At 37.5% G+C, this 24137-nt stretch overlaps 1 protein-coding gene and 1 long non-coding RNA gene across 3 annotated transcripts; one reads left to right on the top strand and one right to left on the bottom strand.

Annotated features, from left to right (window-relative positions):
• Positions 1-20: 20 nt before the first annotated feature.
• LOC141448705 (uncharacterized) lies at positions 21-16407 on the bottom strand. 2 transcript variants are annotated; one of them, XM_074117242.1, is made up of 8 exons: positions 11758-16407; positions 7748-7905; positions 4561-4734; positions 3647-3801; positions 3403-3541; positions 2019-2207; positions 1618-1758; positions 21-853 (listed from the first exon to the last, which is right to left on the bottom strand). In XM_074117242.1, the coding sequence occupies exons 1-8, from the start codon at positions 16343-16345 to the stop codon at positions 707-709; spliced, it is 5691 nt and encodes a 1896-aa protein (XP_073973343.1). In that variant the 5' UTR covers positions 16346-16407; the 3' UTR covers positions 21-706. The 2 variants fall into 2 exon arrangements, with proteins under 2 accessions (XP_073973343.1, XP_073973344.1); XM_074117243.1 differs by lacking the exon at positions 21-853 and having other exon boundaries at positions 1620-1758; positions 1961-2207.
• On the top strand, positions 9644-10877 carry LOC141448713 (uncharacterized). The gene is made up of 3 exons (XR_012455204.1): positions 9644-10031; positions 10135-10317; positions 10566-10877. It is a non-coding gene; the product is annotated as an uncharacterized lncRNA (long non-coding RNA).
• Positions 16408-24137: the final 7730 nt, after the last annotated feature.

The raw sequence follows: 24137 nt of genomic DNA, 5'->3' as shown, positions 1-24137 counted from the left end.
TAAAAGAAATAAATAATAAATAAAATCAAGTTTTTTTTTTGTTTTGATTTATTTTTTCTAAAAATTACACAATAATTATCTGATTTACATTCACTCAGACGAGTTATCACAACAAGCACGTTCGCACTACCTCCATGTTCGATATTTTTACAACAGATTTAAAAATAAAATACAATATTCTCTTTCTTTCACGTTCGCTCCGTCTCATTTTTTATGAATCTAAAGTAAAAACATGTATAAATAACTGTAGAGGAAGTTGGCTGTAGCAACATGGTCACTAAGTCCACTTCCGCTTCACTATCATTGGAAACAATGAATAGAAAAAATATTGAAACACTGGCTGCAGTCAATTAGCAAAATACACAGGGATAACAGCTTACATCTAGAATTAGTTTGGTTGGTTTACCTGTATTTATTTATTTAAATACTGTAACAAAATTCAGGATAAAAAACATAATTTTAGCTTCAAAGCTAAAAAACAAAAACAAAGTTTTCTGTTTTGCTACACTTTATCCCAGTTAATTTTTACTCCTGAAGGCACCCTAAAAGGTACATCGCTTGGCTAAGAGTACATCTTAGGCTATAATGAAGGCAACATTCCTCCTGAGATCAACTTGGCACGGACTCCCCAAACTATGCCACCCACTAACAACAATAACAACTTAGCATCATTTTTTTTTATCTCCAAATCTGCCAGACTCTTTCTTCATTCCGTAGCATTCGGATTTGTGTAGGAGAAACCCTGGAACTGAGTTTGATCCATGGATTCCAAAATTGATTTGTCGACGGGCGTCAGAACTGGCTTTTCAGAAGTGAACGCTCGATCAAAGTACTTGGTATCTAACGGATGTTTCTATAAATAAAAACAAAAAAATTGTAATTATATTTTATTTAATCATCATATAAGGGATTTTCTGGAATAGTGACTTTCGATTTTTGGTTTTCACATGCATTGGGAACCCCTCAGCACGAAAAATGGTTTCACAATGTTTGACTTCAAATTTGAATATTCAACTGACACAAAAAATGTTGATAAACAGGAGCCATAACTAAAAGTTTATGTGCACCTGGATGGAAGCAAATAGGGCTGAAATGTACGGTTAAATTCACTCTTGCGAATATACTTTTACGTCAATACAGCTGATTCTAGCAACCATGATCAACAAAAAGCGCCTATCTGGAAGAACTAAACTTACAGGGTGGAATCATTCATAGTTTACTTCCATTAACCTGAAGGGAGTGGACAGCAGATGAAACTCGAAGTTTCTTTGGGAAGGTTTCATTCATTAAACTAATCCGAAGCGCTTATTATCAGAGAGAAGAACAATGAATTTTCTTTAAGTCAAGAATTGGCCAAAAGTTACACGAAGTTAATCGTGTTCTGGTGTTTTGTTCTGAGAAAGTCTTTGGAAGTCTTCTGTTCTTCGCGAGGGGAGATCCTGATCTGAGGAAGGCACCCTGGTTCTGGGACTGTCTTTAGGAACTGTTTCCCGCATTCTGGCTTTTTTTTTTTTTAAAGAAAAAACACTTGTACATGAGAACTACAAGAATCAGAGAAAGGACAATCTTACGACATAGAAAAGCTTCTAGTTTGGGCATTTTTCACTCTGTACCTACCATCTGAGGTTTGAAGGGTGGCTCGAGCTGTCTGCGCTCCAGAAGGTGCCACTTTAGTCCAATGAAGAACTCATGGTTCATCACTTCTGATGCACTGTTGTCTGAAGAACCTAGTCTTTTCGTCCAGTCCTTCTCTAGAAACTGAAGACAAATTAAGGCAGTCATTATGGACTATATACATAGATAGTAAGCTAAATAACGAATCTAAAAGAACGTTATAATATTTTTTTGATGAATTTCAGATGTTGATGGGTCTTAAATTTAAAAAAAAAAGGTTAACTGTAAGTAAATGGTTAAATTATGAAAATTTGGAATTTAATTTTGACTCAATCTGTGGGGTTACCTCTTCAGTTCTTTGAATTGGCTAATTAGTTTTTTTTTTTTAAATTGCGGGTACTAACAGCATTTAGAATTGATTTTGCTTCGGCCGAGAGATGTCTCGGGAAATGAGGCCTCATGTTACAGATACTCCAAAAGAGATCGTCCTCATCGCAGCCGGAGAACGGCGACTGGCCTACCAACATTTCATATAACAAGATGCCAAATGACCACCAATCTACGCACTGATTGTACTTCAAGCCTTTGATAATCTGAAAATAAAAATCGCATAGATTATTATAGAAGGAAGTTAAGTCTACGAAAAACAAGATGTGTAAGATCATGGAGGAGTTAGATTGAATGAGAAATCATTCCTGTGATTGATAGGTTGCATAAGACAATTAATGAGAGGTCAATTTCATCAAAATGGCGGAGGTGGATGGTTCGAAGATGTTATAACTAAAGAAATGGTGTTATGAGGACCGCGCTAGACTTGCCAAGATGTCTGTCCTCGAGTGAGCTCTAAAAAACTCCGGCCTTCATTCTCTTCTATGTATTTGGAACCATTCGCTGGAGAGTTCTAGACCTGCCTGTTCGACATTAGGACCTTGAAAGAGCTCGTCAATGCTGCACTTGGAAAGCTTTTGGCTTTTCAATTTGAAAATAAAATTGAGGTTTCAGCTTGAAGTGCAATCGTAGCCTTGCGTTTATGTAATAAAATTTTTTCTGCAACCATGTAGGAATGTTCTCATTACTCAATTAAAATCAGCTGTGTAATGCCCAACTTTACCTCACTGGTGGGGAAAATTCCCATTAGTGTCACTTTCCTCACTAGTGAGTGAAAAAACTTTATTGTGCTTCCTTGATATAAGAAGTTTTGTTATTAAATATTTTCTGTAAAACTTTAATAAGCTTATTTAAATTTATTTTATCTAAATAATTAAAAAACGAATATTAAAAAAATAAAATAAAAATTGAAAGGAATATAGAAATAAAAATAATATTTTAATAAATAATTAGATATTTTTAATTATAACAGTTAAAAAGGTTATAGTGTTACCTTATAGAAATTTAAAATGGATTCTAGTGATTCCTGTTTAGTTTTTTTTTTAGTTAATAACCCTAATGGTTGCAGAAAAAATATAATATTTAACTCGAGTGTAAAGCATTTTCCTCACATTTGGCAATTTGCACTTGCACGAGCGAGCGAAGCGAGGCAAACCCTGCCTCGTGTGAGGAAAAGTACTACTTTCCACACTTGTTAAATAAATAACTATTTTGAACTTCACTAGTTTGTACCATGTATTTGAACATGGCCATCACTCGATACAAGTTAAGATCAATGGGATCTTTAAATAGTCGAAAACTTTGATAGACCATAGCAGGGAAATGAAAGTAACGGTGGGTTTGTTCTGAATTCGTAGCAACTTCATCATCCGCATAAATTTTTGTAGTAAGCACACAAACCTCAGGAGCCATATAATCCGGAGTGCCGCAGAAAGTGTCCGTAGTTTTGTCCAGATAAATCTGTAACTTGCACATTCCAAAGTCGGCAATCCTCACATGGCCGTCAAAATCTAACAGTACATTGTCTAGTTTCAGGTCCCTGTAAAACACAATAAGGTGCATATTTTCTTACAATTTTTCAATCGTCTATAGCCACACACAGGGGACATCTCTAGCGCACAGTTCCTGAGTATCTACTACTTACCTATAAACAATACCCCATTTGTGCAAGAAAGTTAAAGCTGATACAATCTCTGCAGCATAGAATCTGGCCCGTCCTTCATCGAATCTCCCAGACTGCTGGATGTGGAACATCAGGTCGCCACCGTTCAGGTACTCCATCACGAAGAATAAATGAGACTGAAAGATACACCAAGTAGCCACTTCATTTTTACTGCTATTCTCACAAAATATTCTAACTAACAAATTTCGAATAATTTAATAAAAAAATTCTCAGTATTATAATATTTTATAAAACCGTAGATTATACTGGGTATGTAGCTTTACAGGTAAGCGAACCCCAATACCTCCTCGGATTCTCTTTTTTTGAACATTATTATTTTTAGAAAAATGATAAAATTAAAAGCTATAAACCTTTGAGTTTGTTTATTGACCTAGAAAATGCTCGGAGCCATTTCCGTGATAATCTCAGAAAAGTGAATAATGCGAAGAGTCTAGAGTCACTTCCGCATGAGGAATTTTTTCCACATTCGATTTTAGCAACACTTTGTGAACCTTTCCTTAACAATAGAATATACGAAGTTCAGAAAAAGGTGAACTTCAAAAGGGTATCGAATTACCTCACTGATCGAGAAGTGTCTTTAATCGAATTTTAAAGGAATCGGAACTAAAAGATCGATTTAGAAAAGTGAGAATACTTCCGGTTGACCGTCTTTGATTACTTTTTCGTGTTATCCTCTGTGCACACCAAGGCGCAGCATCAAGTTTGAACTTATTGCGATTTTTCGTAGAAGAGTTCAGATGTACACGAACGGATCCTTTTATAAGAACCAATTTTTCATAATCTGAGTATCTAAAAAAAAAACAACATTTCCGACGAAAACTGGAAGAAGGAAATTTTGACCGATCACCAAAGTTGTGATCCTAGTGGCTAGTTACCTGGGTTTGGAATGTGCAGAATAGGTGGCAGAAATAGGGATGTGCCGTGCCTAGGGCCAGCACCTTCCTCTCGATCATGGTGCACTCGACATCGTCGTCCTCCAGCACCACATCCTTCTTCAGACACTTGACGGCATAGTAGCACTCGGAGCCCTTCAGTTCGGCCAGCAATACCTGCAACCAACTCTCTTTATGACAATTTTACTTTATAAAACTTTTTTAAATATAAAATATTGTAGAGTAACGTAAGGCCGTCTGTCCGGAGGTTGATGTTATATGACTGACGAAAATTGAATTGTATTCGATTAATTAAACTTATTTAAAAAAAACAATAAGAAATATTACATAACAGAAATAATTATCTATTACCAAATACATGCTGCCTAATATCAAAAAAAATCTTAGCAAGAAAAAAATTAAGGTCCCTTAAAACAAAATAGGAGTACTGCATTAACAATAAAATATAAATGATTTTTGGTGAATATCGAGGTGCGGTCTTAAATAAAAACAACTTCTTTGCTTTATACCAACGTTTCGGTAATTGTTACTACCTTCTTCAGGGTATTATAAAAAAAGTTTGTGAAGTTTAATGTAGAGCTACGAATATATCATCATAACTGTTATGATGATATATTCGTAGCTCTACATTAAATTAAATTACAACAGTTATGAAACGTTGGTATAAAGCACAAAAGTTGTTTTTACTTAAGACCGCACCTCGATATTCACCAAAAATCATCCATCAACAACGGTCGAAATAAACCAAAACCATCAATAAAATATAACCAACTTTTATAAAGAAGAGACGATTATGAAAAATTGAATTCTCTAATTACAGACTAGCCAGACGTTTTAAATTGATTCTCATGAATCCTTATGCCTTCAAATAAGGTTACTTGGCGAACTAGGCTCTTACCTAGAGCAGCAAGGAGGATAATAAGAATAGTAAACGAGTTACACAACCAACTCAAGGACATATTTCTGTCTATCCAAGGAGCTTGGTTTGGATACTGAAAGTATCGTGACCATGGAGCTAAGGATCCTAAGGTTGCAAAGCTTCACAGTATGGTCCAACACAGATAAAGGTATCTTATAGAACGTTCGTCTTCGACTCCTCAATAAGATAATGTCTGATCTTTCGCTACTACGCCGCCAAGACTGCCCCTTTCAGAAAATGTTAACGCCAATCGAAGAAAGCCTAGATAAATCCCAAAACTAATTTGTTCAAATAAAATACTTGAGTCGAATTATAAAATTTGCTGAGCAAATACAAACATAACAACAACAAATAGTTGGCCTTATTCCAACAAAATGAACACCTGAAATAAATATCCTAAAATATCCTACATCGACTCCTACACTACATTGTGCCATAATGTCCTTGTATAGCTCATATTTAGGGTTCTTTTTTAATAGAAATAATATTATTAGTATACCTGAACATTATATGTCGACGGAGTCGAGTTATTAAAAGTGGAAAATTTGCAAGCTTCAGAATGAGTACAATAATAGTCAGTGTTACCAACTGCGTCAGATTCTAAAGCAATTTTATCCGTCGTAGCCCCCGAACGGTTTCGAACTTTTACCAGAGCCAGAAGAATTACGTTTTATATACTGTCAAGCGCTGCATCTATGTTAGGATTCCGAAACTGGAGGGCGGCTGCGCAGCAAAGAGTCGCCTGGCGGGCACGTCTTGAGGAGGCCAAGACTCTGCATGAGTTGTAGCGCCAGTTAAGAAGAAGAAGATACTGTCAAGCACTGCAGTACTAACCACATTTTCAAGTTTTTTTCAGAGGCCTCCATATTTTTTTGCAGTACCAGCTGTGAATAATGTAAAATATTTTAGAGTAAAAAAAGTAAAGTAAAGTAATCGCCTATTTTTTCAGGCGGGGGGCTTAACGTCGAACTACCATTTACTGGGTGACTAGGAAACATACTTTACTATTTCTCATTTTACCATTAAATAAAATCCAAGGCCTCTAGACCGGGAATCGAACCCAGTACCACAATACATATTAGCTTTGCAGGTCTCGCCTCTTAACCCGTGGCGCCTAATAATTTAGAGTATTGTACATCTTTTTTCTGGTCTCTGATTCTAAATCTTCTTGATGAAGAACCTGAATAGTTCTTCCAACCTTTCCGAATACACTTGAGCCGCCAACCTGGGCACTACAGCAGAGAACTGTTCTACTTGTGTTAAAGCAGAAACGAGAATAAGTAGTTCCTTAGATCTTTATTTCTTATGAAACTACTGACAATAAGATTGAGTCTTGTAAAGACAGTTAATCTTTTCAGAAGCGGGTATTTTAAAGAGTGGTGAAGTTGGGCCTTCTCTGATCTCGCCAGGTTATATAGCTTTTTCCAGTTTTGTTTAATCCATTGGACAATACCCAAGATGTTCATTTTATCTTAGACTTGATAAGTTACAGCCATTACTCGGTGCTTTCAGTTGATTTTTTTTTTTTTTTGAGTTTTTCAGGGTATTAATCTTAATAAGCTTCTTCAAAAAAATCACTTTATTAAAGGAATCTTCATATAACATTGAAGTCAGCTGATTAATTATCTTTATGTAATAAATTGATTTAGGTAAACGCCGGTTTCATTACGGGTTTTTGGTTCTTGTTACCATTGATTGTATTACCGACTTTTATGTACCAATGACGTAACCTGCAAACGCAATACTTCCTTCGTCTTACAGAAAGTAAACTAAAAAAACAGGTCCAACCCCAAAATATTTCCCAGCTAGCGGGTTTGCTTGCCAAGTAGATATAATTTAACCAATATCTGATAAACAAATCTGTTCAAACAGGAATTCCCCCATATTGTAGAGTTTTTGGCAAATATCCCAGAGTGGAAGGCCTGAAATAAAATTGGCACTTGATTGCGTTTCAGATCGCTGTTTAACGATGCAAACTGTCCAATAACTTCTACCACTTGAGACCAATGGGGGTAATAAACTCTTCAAGTTCGAACTACCTACCACATTCTGTTCGGTTTCTTTTCTGAAGTATTTACGATTTGTGACACGGCGAGTATGGTGAATTGTGTATTGTAAAAAAAAAAAGCTAAATCGCTGCTATTACAGGTATTATTGCAGCATTGGAGCAGCAATAAAATAAAACAAAGCTTAGAATTTCATTCTATAATAATTTAGCCTCACACTTCGAGATAATTTAACAATACATACCTTGCCAAAACTGCCTTTGCCAAGCACTTTGAGAAACTGGAAGTCTTGGACAGAGTAATTCCTGAATCTGGGTAAGGATTTGGCCGGCGGTGTGACCCTGCCGCTGCAAGCCCCGGCTAGCTCAGCTCCACTCTCCGTGCCTTCGCTGTCCGAGGAACCTGTCACCATTAGAATATCGGGTTAGAGTTATGTGTAGCGATTTCTGTAATCTAACGCTTCATTAACAGGGCTTACAAAGTGTAACCAGGAAACGCCATCAGTGGTGGGTAAATTAGTTTCTCTGTTTAGAAACAATTTATCTTATGGGCATTAGCTGTCTACAAAAATTCTGGTACCAAGAGATCTTCTCGTGGAGGTGAAGCAATGAATCCACCTTTTCTTGCGTGCATGGATAGGTCAAAGGCCCTTGAAGGACGTCAGCTAAGTTTTGGATCATGTGTGTAAGATTCTGTAGTAGCTCAAGAAAAGATTCTTGCCTGGGAAGCTAAAGAGTATGCTGTAAATTGGCCCCCTACAAACCTAGCGCTCACTCAATGTTCTTGTCGGCGTCTTGAGAGAATGTCTAGGTAACTTTCTAGCCTTGAAGATCCTAAAAAAAGTCTTTGGCAAGGGTAATTTTCTTCTGGATATTTGGAATACATGTGTTGGGCTTGAGGAGTAGGTGTTGGTTGCCAAAAAGTATTGCAGCGCTGAAAAATGCGGTAAAAAGATAAAAAAAAAAAAGAAGAAGAACTTGCTGCCAAATAAACAAAATAACAGTGTTGCCATTTTGTGTAAACAAGGGACAAAAATGTGTCCCTAGCAGAGAGAGGGAAAATTTCTTTAATTCGAATGTTGTCAACATTGTCTTTACACACACTCTCACAACCCCATAATGCTCCCATTGTTCTTCTGAAAGCATTATTATTCTTAAAAATTTATAATTAATATTAAATAAATAATCTTAAATTTTATGAACACTCACTTTTGATGGAGATACTGGAGAAAGAAGTCGAGACAATTCCATCTTCGTCGATAGATGAACACGACGTTGAAGTACGACTTTTTTCAGACCTTCGTTTTGATTTTAATTTGGATAAAGCTTCCGCCACAAGTTTATGGTTAACTCCACATAAGTTTGGCATCAAACGTTGGCATTTGCGATGGCAGTTCACATCGCACTCTACATAGGTAGGTGTAAATTTTGTTTAGATAATTAGTATCTTATTGCAATATTTTACTGTGATTGAAACGTTTGTGTACAGATTACTGGAAGGATTAAGTCCCGGGAAAAATAAGTTACAATAGCAAGCACTAAATAGTACTTTACTACTAGTAAGAGCCTACTCAAATATCTTTACTCTTTCATCAATAAAATTTCTCCTAAAGAATTCCTCCGAATATCGGAAATAACTGAACTATTATCACAAAATATAGATAACGAGAACATGTTGAGAGATAGCTCACTCTAAAGGAATTTTAATTTCGTAAATGTCTTTTCAATTTCTTGATGGCAATACAGAGACCCATGCTAAACGGTTTTTAGAAATGACATGTAAATTTCCCATCTAGTATTGTTAAAACATGATGATGATGATGATACATCTATCAGCAGGAATTTCTAGTGAGCGAAGAAAGATGGATATTCTAATAAATAACCATAAAGTTGAAAATTAAGTTAGGTTCGCAGTGCTGAATGATATCGCTCATTTTATCCATACCATCTTGTTACAAAACAAAATGCCTGCTAAGATGGTTAAAAAAGAGCGATATCCGTAAAATTTTCTCTTGGAATTTAAGTAATGACATGTATCATACACAAATAACAATTCAGTAAGAACAAATGTTCATCCTTAACCTGTCCATTATCGTAGTTAAAAAATAACCTACTAAATTTCAAATTCAAAACAGCTCTCTCCGACTACACCCGAAGTTAGCCGAATAGCCTTCACACCTTCACTTACTACCAAACAGCAATCGTAACTGGAGTGGAGAACTGCGCATGTGCTGCACAACCATCAGCGCCTTTGGTATAATTCTTAAACGTTCAGACTTATTCATTCATGAAGCATGTAAATCAAAATGATTTTTAACAAAGTTACCATTTGTACTGTGAATTACTCGTAATGATAAAATATTAAACGATTTTTTTTTTAATATTTGGGTACAGTGATTCATGGAGCTTACAGGGAAGGAACATCACTGATCTCAATTCAAACTGGAATATTTCAGAATTGTTTTGCAGCATAGCAGTGATACTTTATTTGAATTAGCAAAACATCCAAAAACAAACAATTAACAAAAGGTAGAATGTTTAAACCAATAAGAATACTTTACAAACACTGGATAATTTTAATTTATTAAATTTTGCAGAGTTTAAAAAGCCGTAAGTCTCTTTGTTTGTGCAGATACAAGTAGCGGACGAAGTCTATAGAGATAAAATGGAGCGGTACACTTGGATTACTTTATGTCCATTTCTGATGAAAATTGAATATTTATAAAATTTAACTCAAAATCACTTTGCATTCACTGAAATGAAATTATATTTTTAAAATCTAACAATTTTAGTGCCAAAGAAATGACATGTTGAGGTAAATTTCAAATAATCAATTAAAATAGTTATTATAATGCACACCTGCTTAGTGGGTATTTATACCATGTTCGTATCTGTCACACTCTAGTTTTTCTGTTGATTGCCAGCAGATGATAACTACTTTCCTGAATGTAACAGCAGAAATACAACTATTTCTGCGTGATATGTATCTAAACAACAGCACCTGCTGTCTGTCTATTAAACAGCTAACTAAATTAAAAGCTTATTTCTATCTTGCGTGAACAGGAAGTCCCGTTTGGAATCTAGAAGAGACCACTGAATGGAACTGAATGTGCGTAAATACTTTGGTATGGTGACTCACATGACTTTATACAATGAAATGTCCAGGTTCTAACTTCTACATTATACTTGTATAATATATGTATTTACTCCTTAATAACATTATATAGTTGTTAGAATAGTAAATTTCTTTTAGAGGGGGCCGGCTCTATTTCCCCGATATGAAAGCATTTTAGTATGAAATAATGATGCTATACGTTCGTTCTTATTTAACTTTGGAGAAAAAAAAGGTTACAAATTAAAGGAAATGACCAAAATGCAGAATTACAATATTTTTTTTTATTTCCCGAGAGCTCTAAGGACGATTTGCCGGGTCACGGGTCTGATATTCTTCCATGCAGACGTTCACAACAAAAAGAAGTGGCCCCCCCAAGATGTGACTAGATTAGGGGGTGCCAAAACTTATTAGCCATCGACCACCATTTTGTGGAAATAATTGGTGTTAACACTTTCACGAATTTCTCATACTTAAGGTTCTAACTCTCGCAATTTCCTACAAATTCAGAACAATCGACTTCTATTTAATTCTTTCCCAACAATACATAATTACCCCACCATTACACTTCCTTCAAAACGGGAAGTTCCCACCACTAAAAAGAGATTTACTGGAAAAATGTTGAAATAAATATAATCGATTAAGACTTTTGAGGGAAGTATCCGCTTCAATTTTAAGCCAATCTTTGGAGCTGATTTCGATAAAAATTGCAATAACATCGATAATTTAAAGGAAATCGATTCTGTGAAGTGAAACTTCCAGTTGTTTCATCTTGACCAAAATCTTATCGTGTATCGTGTCTGCCAGACGGACACCCGGGAGAGTGAGAGATCTTTTTGTAAAATACACTTTTCGTACACAGCTGACCTCACAGTGTATATACGGTGAAATCGAAAATTTGCACGTTTATTGTACTTCCGTTACCTCTGTAGGTAGAAAGAAGAAAGTCACTGCTAATGATTTACGCCAACTTATGTAAAGCTCTCCAGTGTGAGGCTTACAACAGCTTGTAGAGCATTTACGGAAAGAACTTTTGGTTGAAAGTAGTAGAGCATCGAAGGACTGAATGCGAGACAATATTCTAAAAGTATAACGGGAAGAAAGGACACAAGATCATAGAACGCCAAAACTGGGCTTTCTTACCTTCTTCATCCTCAGAAGAACTGCTAGAGCCCTCTTCGATGACAGGTCGGTAAAATTTGCCCAGCGATTTACCGGAAGTCCTCAACTTGTTCTTCCATATTTCCCTTCTCCTGTCCTGCAACGTAGGCTCACTTTTAGGGATCAGCTCACTGTTGGCCACTTCTTGTACCGTTAAACCCAGACTGGACTTTCTTCGTTCAGTAGCCACCATCTCCTGATGAATCATATTATCCAGTACGGCCGCTTCTTCTACGATCAGTTCATCTGTGATGGACATCTTTCTATCTTCTAGAAATCCTAGATCTTCATCCACCAAGGAGACTCGTTTCTTGGACAACTGTCTGGTGATCTGTCCAGTTTTGGCCACATCTTCCACTACGGCAGGTGGCCTCAACACCAAAGGCGTAATGCTCACTTGAGTGCCTTTTTTCCTGATGATCAACTTTTTCTTCGGCACACCGTCCTCCATTTCTTCGATTTCTACCTGTTCCCAGTCAGAGTCGAGACTAGTACTACCGTCTGAAGTTTTCACACTACAATAATCTTTACCTAAGCCTTCGTCTTCAAAGTCGTCTTCATTTGCTGGTCGCTTCTTTGGTGACGGGCTTTTCTTTTGCTCAGAAGACTTTGCCTTCCGGACTTTCTTCTTGGCACGGTCGGTACTTGATGATTTCTTAGTTTTCTCCTTGTCCGAATTTACTTTTCTGTTTTTCTTTTTTGGGCATGCTGTTTTCTTTAGTTCTGAATTTGGTTCACAGATAGAACTGTTTTGTTTATTGCTACAGGATTTCAACACACCATCTTTACTAACACTACCGCCAATGCTATTTACACTGCTATTTTCTAACTTATTGTGGTTACGCACTTCGACATGTATGACGTCAGGATCTGGCTTTAGTTCTTCAACTGATTTACAGCAGTCCCTGTCAACAGAACGTTCACCCACACTAAATTTACTCCAAGTTCCCCGTTTTTTGTCGTCCACAGCGTTCCCAGATGACAGCGGTGGGGAGACTGCTCCAACAATATCTATATTTTGCTCAACTATTTCTGACTTTAGTCCAAAATTTTTCACTACAACTTTTTCATTATTACTAGTTTCTTTTACTACCGTTCTATTTTGTTGACTATTAAAACTATTTTGTGTCACTGATAAGTCACTTTCGCAGCTTCCTTTCGTGATCGCTAACTGATTTTCACTTATCAATTTTTCTAAACTTAAATCTACATTGTTTGGTTGTTTCCCAGTTGTAGGTAAGTTAGACAAACGCTTAGTTTTCTTATCAGTGCCTTCCTTATCTACTTGCTCCTCGTAAAGATGAGCTTGCGATTGAGTTGCACAGTCAGCTCGCCTCCCTAATGAATCGCCGCTTTCAGATTTACCGGAAGTTTGACTTGGCACCTGGGAAGTATTATCACTAAGTGAAGTTTTATCAGAGTTCACTTGACCAACGGAAACTCCTTTCTGAACATTCTCTCTTGTAGCATGCCTGTCACTAAGTACTATCGGGGCTACTAACCCTTTAGAATCTGACTCTTTTTCTACTTTTGATTCCCCTGCCTTATCGGCCGCTTTTGAAATTAAGTCCTCTGGAACTGAAGCTGTTACTGATAACGATTTAGTTTCTACTTTATATCCTTCTAGTGTCAGTACATCTTTACCTCCAGAAGGTTTTGTAGCTTTATCTTCTAGTTTTGAGGGAGAGACTTTTGGAACTGCAGCTGGTGGTGATTTGGCTTTACTTTCTGTCCTGTTGACTCTTTTATTCTCTGATGTTTCAATCAATAATTCTTTAACTCCTACAGGTTCTGTTGTTTTACTATTTGGAACTGTTGTTGGTGGTGACTTGGCTTTACTTTCTGTCCTGTTGACTCTTTTATTCTCTGATGTTTCAATCAATAATTCTTTAACTCCTACCGGTTCTGTTGCTTTATCATTTGAAACTGCTGGTGGTGGTGATTTGGCTTTACTTTCTGCCCTGTTGACTCTTTTATTCTCTGATGTTTCAATCAATAATTCTTTAACTCCTACAGGTTCTGTTGCTTTATTATTTGGAACTGCTGCTGGTGGTGATTTGGCTTTACTTTCTGTCCTGTTGACTCTTTTATTCTCTGATGTTTCAATCAATAATTCTTTAACTCCTACCGGTTCTGTTGCTTTATCATTTGAAACTGCTGCTGGTGGTGATTTGGCCTTACTTTCTGTCCTGTTGACTCTTTTATTCTCTGATGTTTCAATCAATAATTCTTTAACTCCTACCGGTTCTGTTGTTTTACTATTTGGAACTGTTGTTGGTGGTGACTTGGCTTTACTTTCTGCCCTGTTGACTCTTTTATTCTCTGATGTTTCAATCAATAATTCTTTCACTCCTACCGGTTCTGTTGCTTTATCATTTGAAACTGCTGCTGGTGGTGATTTGGCCTTACTTTCTGTCCTGTTGACTCTTTTATTCTCTGATGTTTCAATCAATAATTCTTTAACTCCTACCGGTTCTGTTGTTTTACTATTTGGAACTGTTGTTGGTGGTGACTTGGCTTTACTTTCTGTCCTGTTGACTCTTTTATTCTCTGATGTTTCAATCAATAATTCTTTAACTCCTACCGGTTCTGTTGCTTTATCATTTGAAACTGCTGGTGGTGGTGATTTGGCTTTACTTTCTGCCCTGTTGACTCTTTTATTCTCTGATGTTTCAATCAATAATTCTTTAACTCCTACAGGTTCTGTTGCTTTATTATTTGGAACTGCTGGTGGTGGTGATTTGGCTTTACTTTCTGCCCTGTTGACTCTTTTATTCTCTGATGTTTCAATCAATAATTCTTTAACTCCTACAGGTTCTGTTGCTTTATTATTTGGAACTGCTGCTGGTGGTGATTTGGCTTTACTTTCTGTCCTGTTGACTCTTTTATTCTCTGATGTTTCAATTAATAATTCTTTAACTCCTACAGGTTCTGTTGCTTTATTATTTGAAACTGCTACTGGTGGTGATTTGGCTTTACTTTCTGTCCTGTTGACTCTCTTATTCTCTAGAGTTTTCTTTGTCAAAGGTACCTTATTTCTTGTTTTTTCTTTTCCCTCCTCTCCAGTGGGAGAAAGTTGTTTTCCCTGAACTGCGTCTGGTAGTGGTTGCCCTTTCTTATCTACCTGACTTATTCCTTGATTGCTTACTTCAAACTGAAACAAAGATTCATTTGACGCTGTATCCGTAGATTTAGGTTGAGTTTTGGTGTCTACTTGGTTATCAAAAGCAGATCTGCTGGATATTTCTGCGCCGAATTTAACCAAAGACTGTTCTGGTTCTTCGGTATGAGAGAAATCAGATTTCTTAGTAATTGTTGGCTCTTCGAGGAAGAGCTCTTTATCCCTAGTTTTAATGTTTTCTTGTAGAAGTAAATCTGAAACTTGGTTACCAGGAGAAGTAAGGGAGTTGAGTATGGTGCTTTTGTCAACGTGGCGGGTCACTGATGAAACTGACTGTTGCAATATTTTAGATTCAGATGAGCAATGATCAGAGTCAGGTGTAACAACATCCAAACCAGTAGTATTTATAACCGACTGACCCTTTGATTCTATTTTTGCATCGCTTTTAATATCATCCGTCAGGGCGACATTCAATTTAGTTATTTTTAACTTCTTACCTTCTTTAACAGCGACGTTATCTCTTTGCTTTTTTTTACGCACTTTACCCGCAGATTCGTTCAAAGAATGATGGTCACCATCTTCATCGATTGCTAATGATTTTTCCGTTTGTTTATCTGTGCATTCACTATTCTCGGAGGTTATTAACGAACCTGCGCCTTGTTTTTCTTCTTTATCATCACATACAGCTGAGCTCGGGGCTAACCTAGGAGAGGGGTCTACTAGTGGGTCTAGTTTTGGCACACTTTCACCATCTGTTTCTGTTTCCTTTGTTATTATTGATCCAGATTGTTTTGAGTGGCAGGTTCGATAAATAGAATCATTTGAATGTCCGAGACAATCTAATGTAGGTCTACTAGGGGGCGTTTGAAGGTGGCCATTGCAATTCAGCGAGATATTTATAGATGTTTCCACATCGACAGATCTAGTGCTGTAGTTTCTGGGCTGTCTCAATGAAACGGTCACCTCTTCACAATCGGCAACTGTTTTCTTCAACGGAAGTACAACGGTTTCTTCGCTTACCTCGTATTTTCTCCCACTAGAAACTCTGGACGAAAACACTGAAAACTGGCTCACTTTATCGCACGTGGTCACTTGGCCGATTGCATCACTTGCCCTGATTGAGGACTCCTCCACAGGGAGCACAACAGACGAGCTTGTCACGGGATCCCTAATTCTGAACTTCTCCACTAGGCGCGCACCAGGAGATCGCGGAGTATGATAACGAGTTGTCTGCAACCGGATTACAGATCGGCCGCGATGGATTGTACCCTGGGTTGCGGTAAAAGACACACGGATCGGCCGAGCACGAAACACATCCAGGTCGGCCGTGTCAATGCGTATAGGGCGTGAGGAAGTATGATATCTGGAAGAGGCATAACTGGAGCCGGGGTACGATGTGTAGGTGGAGTGCCCCGCGTAGTAGACAGGGCCCGCAGGGTAGTGCAACATGCCGGCCGTAGATAACGACTGAGACGCGCCGCAGACTCTAACCGCTTCCTTCAGCAAAACCCCCTCCACTGTGCCCCACACTTCCCCCTCAATAGACAATGACCCCCACTCTGCTAATTTATTTACAAAAATATAACCCCCTTGAATGAATTCTCACCTAGGAATGTGCAATACCTGTGCAAGATTCGATACTTAAGTATTGTAAAATTTAAACCAGAAATATCGATACACAACAGCTGATCTGAAAAAAATCCTCAAAACAATATTTTCGGCGAAAACTTCCCCTTCTGTTACTTTACAGGAAAATGGGACTAAAATTTATGGAGTTTTCAACTAAAACAAACAGCACACACAATCCAAAGAAGAAAGTGGGATCATTTTCGAGATAATCGATTTATTAAAAAGTCAATCTAATCAGCCAATTGTCTTCAACAAAAAAAGTTCACATTTTGACTCTAATTGTTATCGTTATACAGGAAGCAAGTGAGTACAATAAAAATAAATAGCTCTTCAGAGTAAAGCCTCTCACCCAGAAGGGAGCCTTAATAGTTCCGGGAAAAGTTTCTAATAATCTAGGCAGCATTGGTACATCTAATTTAGAATTCTGGTCGACTGATTTTGGTGTAAATCTTATTGTTGCCTCCTCCAGTGGTAGCCGAGCGAGATCGTAATATTCGAACATCCGGCGGGTTTTCGCAGATGCACAGACAGAACCATTTTGTAAAAACGCATCTTTTCGTATTATTTTTCGATGTTGGTTTTATACCATCACCATCTTCCTTTAGTGAGAAGGCGTAGTAGAGTGCGGAAGTAAAATATTCCAAGTAAATAATGGGTGCTAATTAGGTAGTACTGGCCAATTCCTGGAGAATGGTTGATCATAGAAAGAGATCGAGGAAGCTGCAGAGTGCACGCTAGTATACTAGACCATCTGGCAAAGCTACAACAGCACCCCCTTCCAGGAACTAGTTACACACTTGTTGTCATGTACAAGTGAAATTACGATCACAAGAAAGGAAGCATTCCTAGCAAAATCAAGACAAACTGCAGAAATCTAAATTTACATCCCAGTTTGTGCCTTCCGGAATATAGTTCCTAGACTACTTCCCCGTTCTTACACTTCTACAGAATTTTTTTTTCTTTAAACTAGGTATTTTTAGTTTATCTTGCAAGTCAAGCTTTCAGGCCTCTTAATGGACCAAATCAAGTTGTCAACTCTCTCTTACCGCGGTATCAGGGTACTACCATGATGCTCATTTTCCATTTAGTGTTTTACGGAAATACTTGTTTTTCCGCTTAAATGTTTCGTTAAAATTCCCATGAAGCAAAGTTCTTCTGAATTAGAAGTGTCCTTTATAATGTTAACTATTTTTCAGCACAAACTGTAAGTCTCCTGTGATTTTAATTAAGTAAGAGCTAAACTCGTGTGTATTCACACTAGATTCTCGCTCCTGCTTAACTTTCAACAGAGGTGGGGGGAAGTCATGTTGATAATGACAAAGGATTAATATAAGAAGTGAGTAAGGTTATAGAATGTGAGGGTTACCGAGCCGATCAAATCGACCCGATAGTTGGCGTAGTTCCAGCTCTCCTATAAATGGAACTGTCACAGCTTCAATTCTTCCTATCTGCCAGAACATAAACAACTTCAGTAACATCCACTATATGGGGGGGGGGCGCCTTTTCATTTGGTTTTATTGCAAAATATTTATCGCTTAAAGGTCAGGTATTTGTTCGACTTAGGGTATGTTGTTTTACTTCGCTTTTCTAGTCTTCTATGAGCTTTTTCCTGCCGTGCGGCTCCTTGGAGCCCACCTTACAGCAGACTTAACACTATACTTAAACATTACGAAACTGAAGAAAGGCCTACTTAAAGAGGAACTTCCTATTCCTTGAGTTTGGTGGAGTTATGGTGGGAATACGGACTCACAGAACCACAAAACGGATATTTCCAATGGCAACAGAAAAATCGATTACGATACCTTCTGTTGCTGCAGTGACGAAGGAGAAACTAATAACCAATTTAGTCAATGACAGAGATCCCTGCGAGGATCAATTACTTAGAAAATTAAAGAATTATATGTTGATAGCCATAAATTATTCAGCCTCAATTTGTGACGATACCTAGGATGAGATCAAGGCGATATGCTACTTAGAGGAAGTCTTACCGACATCCGGATTTCCAGAACATTGTGTTGATTAACGCTTTGGATTAATTAGGTAGTTCTGGACATAACAGCCCCACAATCACCGCTATTATGGTCTAAAGAACTTTTTGCTAAATCTCAGCGTCACACGCATTGTTCAATAGTCGTCATCAATGACGAAAACAAAGTTAAAACTGAACTCTGGCGGCTCGCAAATACACTATTATAACAAGTCACCTAGAGAATTGTTTACAAAAGATTAAAAAGAATTCATTCACCATCCCAGTTAATCTGTACACAAACATTTACATAAAAAGAAAACTAAATAAATCGATACAAAGCAAACAAGGCTTCCAACAGCAATCGAAAAGCGAAAGCATTGCACACGCTTCGTAGTGTTGCAGATTTCTATCGAATATTGAAAATTTTATATCGATCAATAAAATTTGTTTATTAGGTGTAAGATAGATGCAAAAATGGAATGCTAGAAATTGGCGCTGTTAGGCTGCTAGACATTGGCGCCACTCTGAGAATAAATGCCCTTTTATTTAAGAATCTAACCTTGGCAACACTGTACTTTGATGCCCCTTTAACTTAGTCTGACCGTTCTCGACTTTCAATAAAAAAATTTTTGGCGTGAACACACAGAATAACATTTTAAAGTCAAATTAAATTTTTGAATCTGCTATCAGGTCCCAGAGCCGTAAGTTTCATTACAAACTGAAAACAAGCATCTTTCTTCTGGAAGTCTTGAAAGTCTCCACAGAAGTATCTGTTTCCGAGATCCTCTAATTAACAAGTCTTTTTCACAAATTGGTCTTAATGTGTGGCTGTGTTCAGCCAACCGGAAAGTCGTAGCTCTAGAGCTTGATGGTCTAGATCAGTGATGGCGAACCTATGACCCGCGCAAGCTTTTTCACTGATCCAATTGCTAGGCAACCATTTGTTTGTTTACGTGGGTTGATTTAGATTTTCTAATTGTGTGGATAATTTATATTCTATCTGTATTTTTCCAATCACGCATTGACACAAAAGCAATTTAAATGCTATCTATAACCTTTAGTTTGATCATTACAGTTCTAAAATGCAAATGACGACAAATGCTTTTGTAGCATTTGAAATAAAGCAAAAGTGTTTACAAAATATCAAATAAAATGTATAATTTTACTCATATTTTGTTTGTTAAAAAAAATCGACAACCCAAAGCACAAATAACCATATTTAGATTTTTCTTCAGATAAAACACACTTTTGTTCAGTTATGTGTGTAAAAAGAAACTTCAATAGCACTTGTTTCGTCCCGTTTTACCCGTTTTAAGTCAACTGAATTTTAAAGATGTTTAGTTTTGAAAATATTCAGTTAAATTTTTAAACTTAACTCTTGTGCAAATGGACATTAGTGACCCAAGAGCTGGTACTAAACAAAAAAACCCACGTCTCAAAAAGGTTCGCCATCCCTGGTCTAGATGCTTCTATAAGTACAATTAAGCTCCTGAAAAGTGCAGTTTTAATGAATCAATTTGGTGAATATATGCTTCAATTTGGGGTTTCGCGTTGCTGCATACATGCGAACCTACATGCACAAGGCTGTGGCAATAAGTAGGTTTCGTGCTTTCAATTTATTTTATTTACTTTCTATTTGAATTCAAATTCTTCAAAGTGAAGATGATTTCTTTTACGATACTACAGCAGATTGTCATTTATTCTTTATATATTGATATTTTGATACATTGTTTCCAGGGGAACTTAAAATTAAATGGGAACCTTAGAGGGATGAGTGGGGCTGAAATTAAGCTCTCCACTAAAGTCTTGTTGTAAGCTCAAAAATTTGTGTACGTGTGAGTATGATTTGGGTAGTCAAATGACCGAGATATCTGTCCGCCGGAACTCGGACTGTCCGGTATGGCTACTTCGTGTAAGTTGCAATTGTCTAGGGAGAGAGTTTTTCAACTAAGGATTTACGTTAGCGAACAGTTCCTCGTTTCCTTCTAGTGCGGTTCTAAAGTCGGAGAGTAATTACGTAGACTGAGATAGAAGGAAGTGGTGCTTGTGTTCACACCAGTTAGAGAATGGCTCGACTTGCGAGATGAGCGGCTCCCCCACAGGTGGACTGACTCCCAACTAGAGTTTGGCACCTGCTCTAGGTCATCCGCAAATATTCAATATTTCTAGTTCAGGTTATTAGGTTAGCAGCGCAGGGCCTTCCCCCCACTTCTTCTTCTTAACAACCATAATCTTGGAAAACTATTTTGAAGTTGATGAAGTGATCTTATTGGGTTCTGTAGCGATCAATATAAGGAAATTCACCGATAGTGTCAATGGTTTGGTTGCAATCGCAGAAAAGTGAAAAAGATAATGCAATGAATGCATTTTCCTTTCAACTCAAAATATCAGCTCAAAGTACATTTACCTCTCGTCTATCCAATCAGCAGTGGCACAAAAAAGTTACGCACAACAAATACATCTTTCCTTTATAATATTCAAGTCACGAACCGTACATCATACCGAAATAGAACTTTAGAAATAAAACAGCCTCCCCTTCTCTCAGAATTACCCTCAGTCGACCTTTCCTAGAGCAATTATTTAAATGAAAGTTATAAATCTACATAAATATCCAGAAACGGATACTGCAAGGAGAACCAAGCTCTTAAGAACATGACCTTCAAACTGAACTGATTACATAAATATAGCGAGCGGACGATGCTTAGAGATAACCGTTAGGGGACCAATCACGAGAGAATCTTAAAAGACTGGAAATCCATTCAGTAGAGCAGAACTTACTTCCGGTTGACCGACTTTGACTAAAATCTTATGGTGACAGCCCCGTTTTGAGCGAAATATCAAATTTCCGTTTTTGAGTTACGGCGGATACGAATAAAAAACCATTGTTCTGAGCCAGGGGACCTCAGAACTATTTCCGAGGAAACTCGAAGTAGAAATGCGATATGATCGAAATATGAACTAGGAAGAGCACAAGTAGTGTTGGAAGCCTTGAAGAGATATTGCAGCAGATGAAGATGCACTTACCTTGGCACTTGAGGCCCTGTCTGAACAGTCCGTAGAGCATGGAGCCGCAATGGTCGCAGAAAGTAGGCGACATGAAGCTGTGCAGGTTGAACCGGTGCGGAACGTCCAGCTTGAACCTCTCCTGCAGATACTGTTGACAAAAAAACTTCCCGTCAGTAATATAGTCAGAACTAGAATTTCATTAATGAAGCTGTTATTTAATCACGTCACTTGCGGTCAAAGCCGTAGTGAAATTTGATCTCGCCACTGCCTTGTGGATCTGTATGCCACCCTAACATTCGCATACAGTACACAAAGAGTCTGCAGAGGTGGTTGGTGTGCGCTACTAATTGGGTTCACCAAATTCTGGCCAACTCTAGCTCAACTTGACGATTACAGTTATACCACTACAGTCTAGGAGATGGCCTTCCACTCACTAACATTCACAAGGTCACGTAGATCGTGAAAAATCGCGTAGGATTCGGCCTTTTCCTTTTTTATGAATCTAAGGATGGTGCAAGGAATCCTTAATCCTTGGTAACAAGGTTTCTTTCCAAATAATGCACACTAAGTTAAATAAGAGCATTAGATTTACATCCATAACGGGGGTGAGTACCCAATGCCACTCGAGAAAATAAATATTTATTGAATTATGCATTTCATTCTTTAAAACTTGAAGCTAATTTTAGTGCAATGCAGAGCTAAACTCTGGTGAGACTGCTCTTATGTCCAGATATTTTATCCAAACAATCTTCAAGTTATAGAACTATCTGTTACATTAAAGTAGGCAATTATTCCCTCAAACGGACTACAACTTTCATTTGAAACACTTTCTCAGGAAGGGCACCTCTGCGACAGAGGCTTTCCTCTAAAATAATTTAATATCTTTCTGAGAAATTTAGTTTTGTGCATTTGAAGTAAATGCAAATGTTGCTTTAATTAACCAACTCGAGTATTGCAGTCACTGAACATTCTGGATAAATCGCCTTGGTAACCAAAAACTGATTTCTCAATTCCCAGATATTCCTTACAACTACTTCTAGAAAGAAAGATCAGAGTACGTACGATGGTGCTCTCCGAATTCCTGCCGGATCCAGGGCATTTGGTGAGCAGTTTGTCATGGCACTTCTTGTGAACAGCCGTCTGACAACCTGCAACAAGAATTATCTAGTATTAATGTTTTATCACTACTTAAACTTCTATCTAATTCATGAAGGGAGTTTTGCCTGAGTAGAGTTTACAATTATTGGAAACACGGTTTCCTCCCGAAACTACTACATGTAATTCTGTTGCGACTAAATCTGGATGGAATGAAGGGGCAGTTCTCCGGCAGATCTACGTGTGGGTACACGGCATCCACTCGTTAAGTCGTATAACGAACAGCAGCAACTATTCTGGGAAAATGTCCTCCAGTAATGGCGCTGGTTTATGGATATGCGATACGATTTCTATGAAATTCCAGAAAATTTGATTGGCTATCATGTTAAATGTCTTAGTTTGATTGTTTTTTAATCCATTCATGGATTACTTCAATGGATCTACCATAGTGGGGGCTCTGGATTGATTTCGCTAGTAAATCCAGTCATCACCAGTGACAAAACTGGAAGGGAGGAACTCAGTTTCTCCAGAGAGAACCCCGCTACTGAATTCAAGATGGAAGAGGTGCTGGCTTGCTGAAACACAGCCTCCTTAATCAGCAATCTCTTCTAACCTTACAAGTAAAGAGCGCAAATAAAACAAAATATTTCCTCCATCAAATTAGCCATATTCAAGAATTTTCATTCATGGCATTTTTAATGCTTGCCTTATAAACTAATATTTACATTATAATCATTTCAGTTCAAGAGATGTTAAGGTGAGAAAAATATGTAATTCTAAAAGTGAAACGAGTTTGAGTTTCTACTTAAATGTGTGTCATCTTAATTAGGAAGAAAACTGAATGTTCAAGTCAAAAGAAGGTATGAAAAAGGGCGGATGTTGATTTAGTGCCGCGTGTGGCTGCTTTATATTAGTTAGAAAAAATGTTATACAGTATGTGCTTCCGCTTCTGTCCACACCTAATTAGTTAGATGTTAAGCCGCACCTGTAAAAATGGGCGATTACTCTACTTTTTTTTTCTTCACATTAAGAGAATAGCCCATAAATGGTAATTCTGTAATGAGAGGATTCACATCTGGCCGTAAAGTTACGGTTACACTGTAAGTCGCAGGCATGTTTTTCTCAAAAGCGAACCTCTGAACTGACCTCATGATAGTAAGGATCAGATTGATGACTTTTCAAATCCACACAAAGTGCTACAGTCAGCCATTTATTTCTATACGCAAGCAATTAGATCTAAATTGAGAAATAGGAACGGATACTCACTCTGACATTGGTAGCCCTGCTTGCCGAATCCCCTGCAACAAAATGGAAAACATGAATTAATTTCATATCCATAAATTTAGATATAACTTGTCACAGAAATGGGGGGGGGGGCGTGACACTTCAACAGGCTGACCAACCTAACTCCACTGTCACCCTGCTCATCCAGACATACTCGGCCAATCAAAATGTATGCTCGCCTCTTTTCTAAAGTACTAATTTCTAAATTTATTAAATTTTCTCATCTTTTGCAACTTTGTTGGAATAGATGTACAGTTT

Source organism: Rhodnius prolixus, unplaced genomic scaffold (assembly GCF_049639745.1).
Source record: "Rhodnius prolixus isolate KJV_2025 unplaced genomic scaffold, Rpr scaffold_2, whole genome shotgun sequence".
Lineage (NCBI taxonomy): Eukaryota > Metazoa > Arthropoda > Insecta > Hemiptera > Reduviidae > Rhodnius > Rhodnius prolixus.
Note: the sequence above shows the minus strand (reverse complement) of the source record. Positions and strands in the feature narration are given on the sequence as shown.

Coding starts and splice junctions, on each gene's coding strand:
- LOC141448705 (XM_074117242.1), bottom strand. CDS start 16,345: ATGTTGCACTACCCTGCGGGCCCTGTCTACTACGCGGGGCACTCCACC. Junction 3,542..3,646: donor AAATGGGGTATTGTTTATAG/GTAAGTAGTAGA, acceptor TGTGTTTTACAG/GGACCTGAAACTAGACAATG. Junction 2,208..3,402: donor CGGATTATATGGCTCCTGAG/GTTTGTGTGCTT, acceptor TTTTATTTTCAG/ATTATCAAAGGCTTGAAGTA.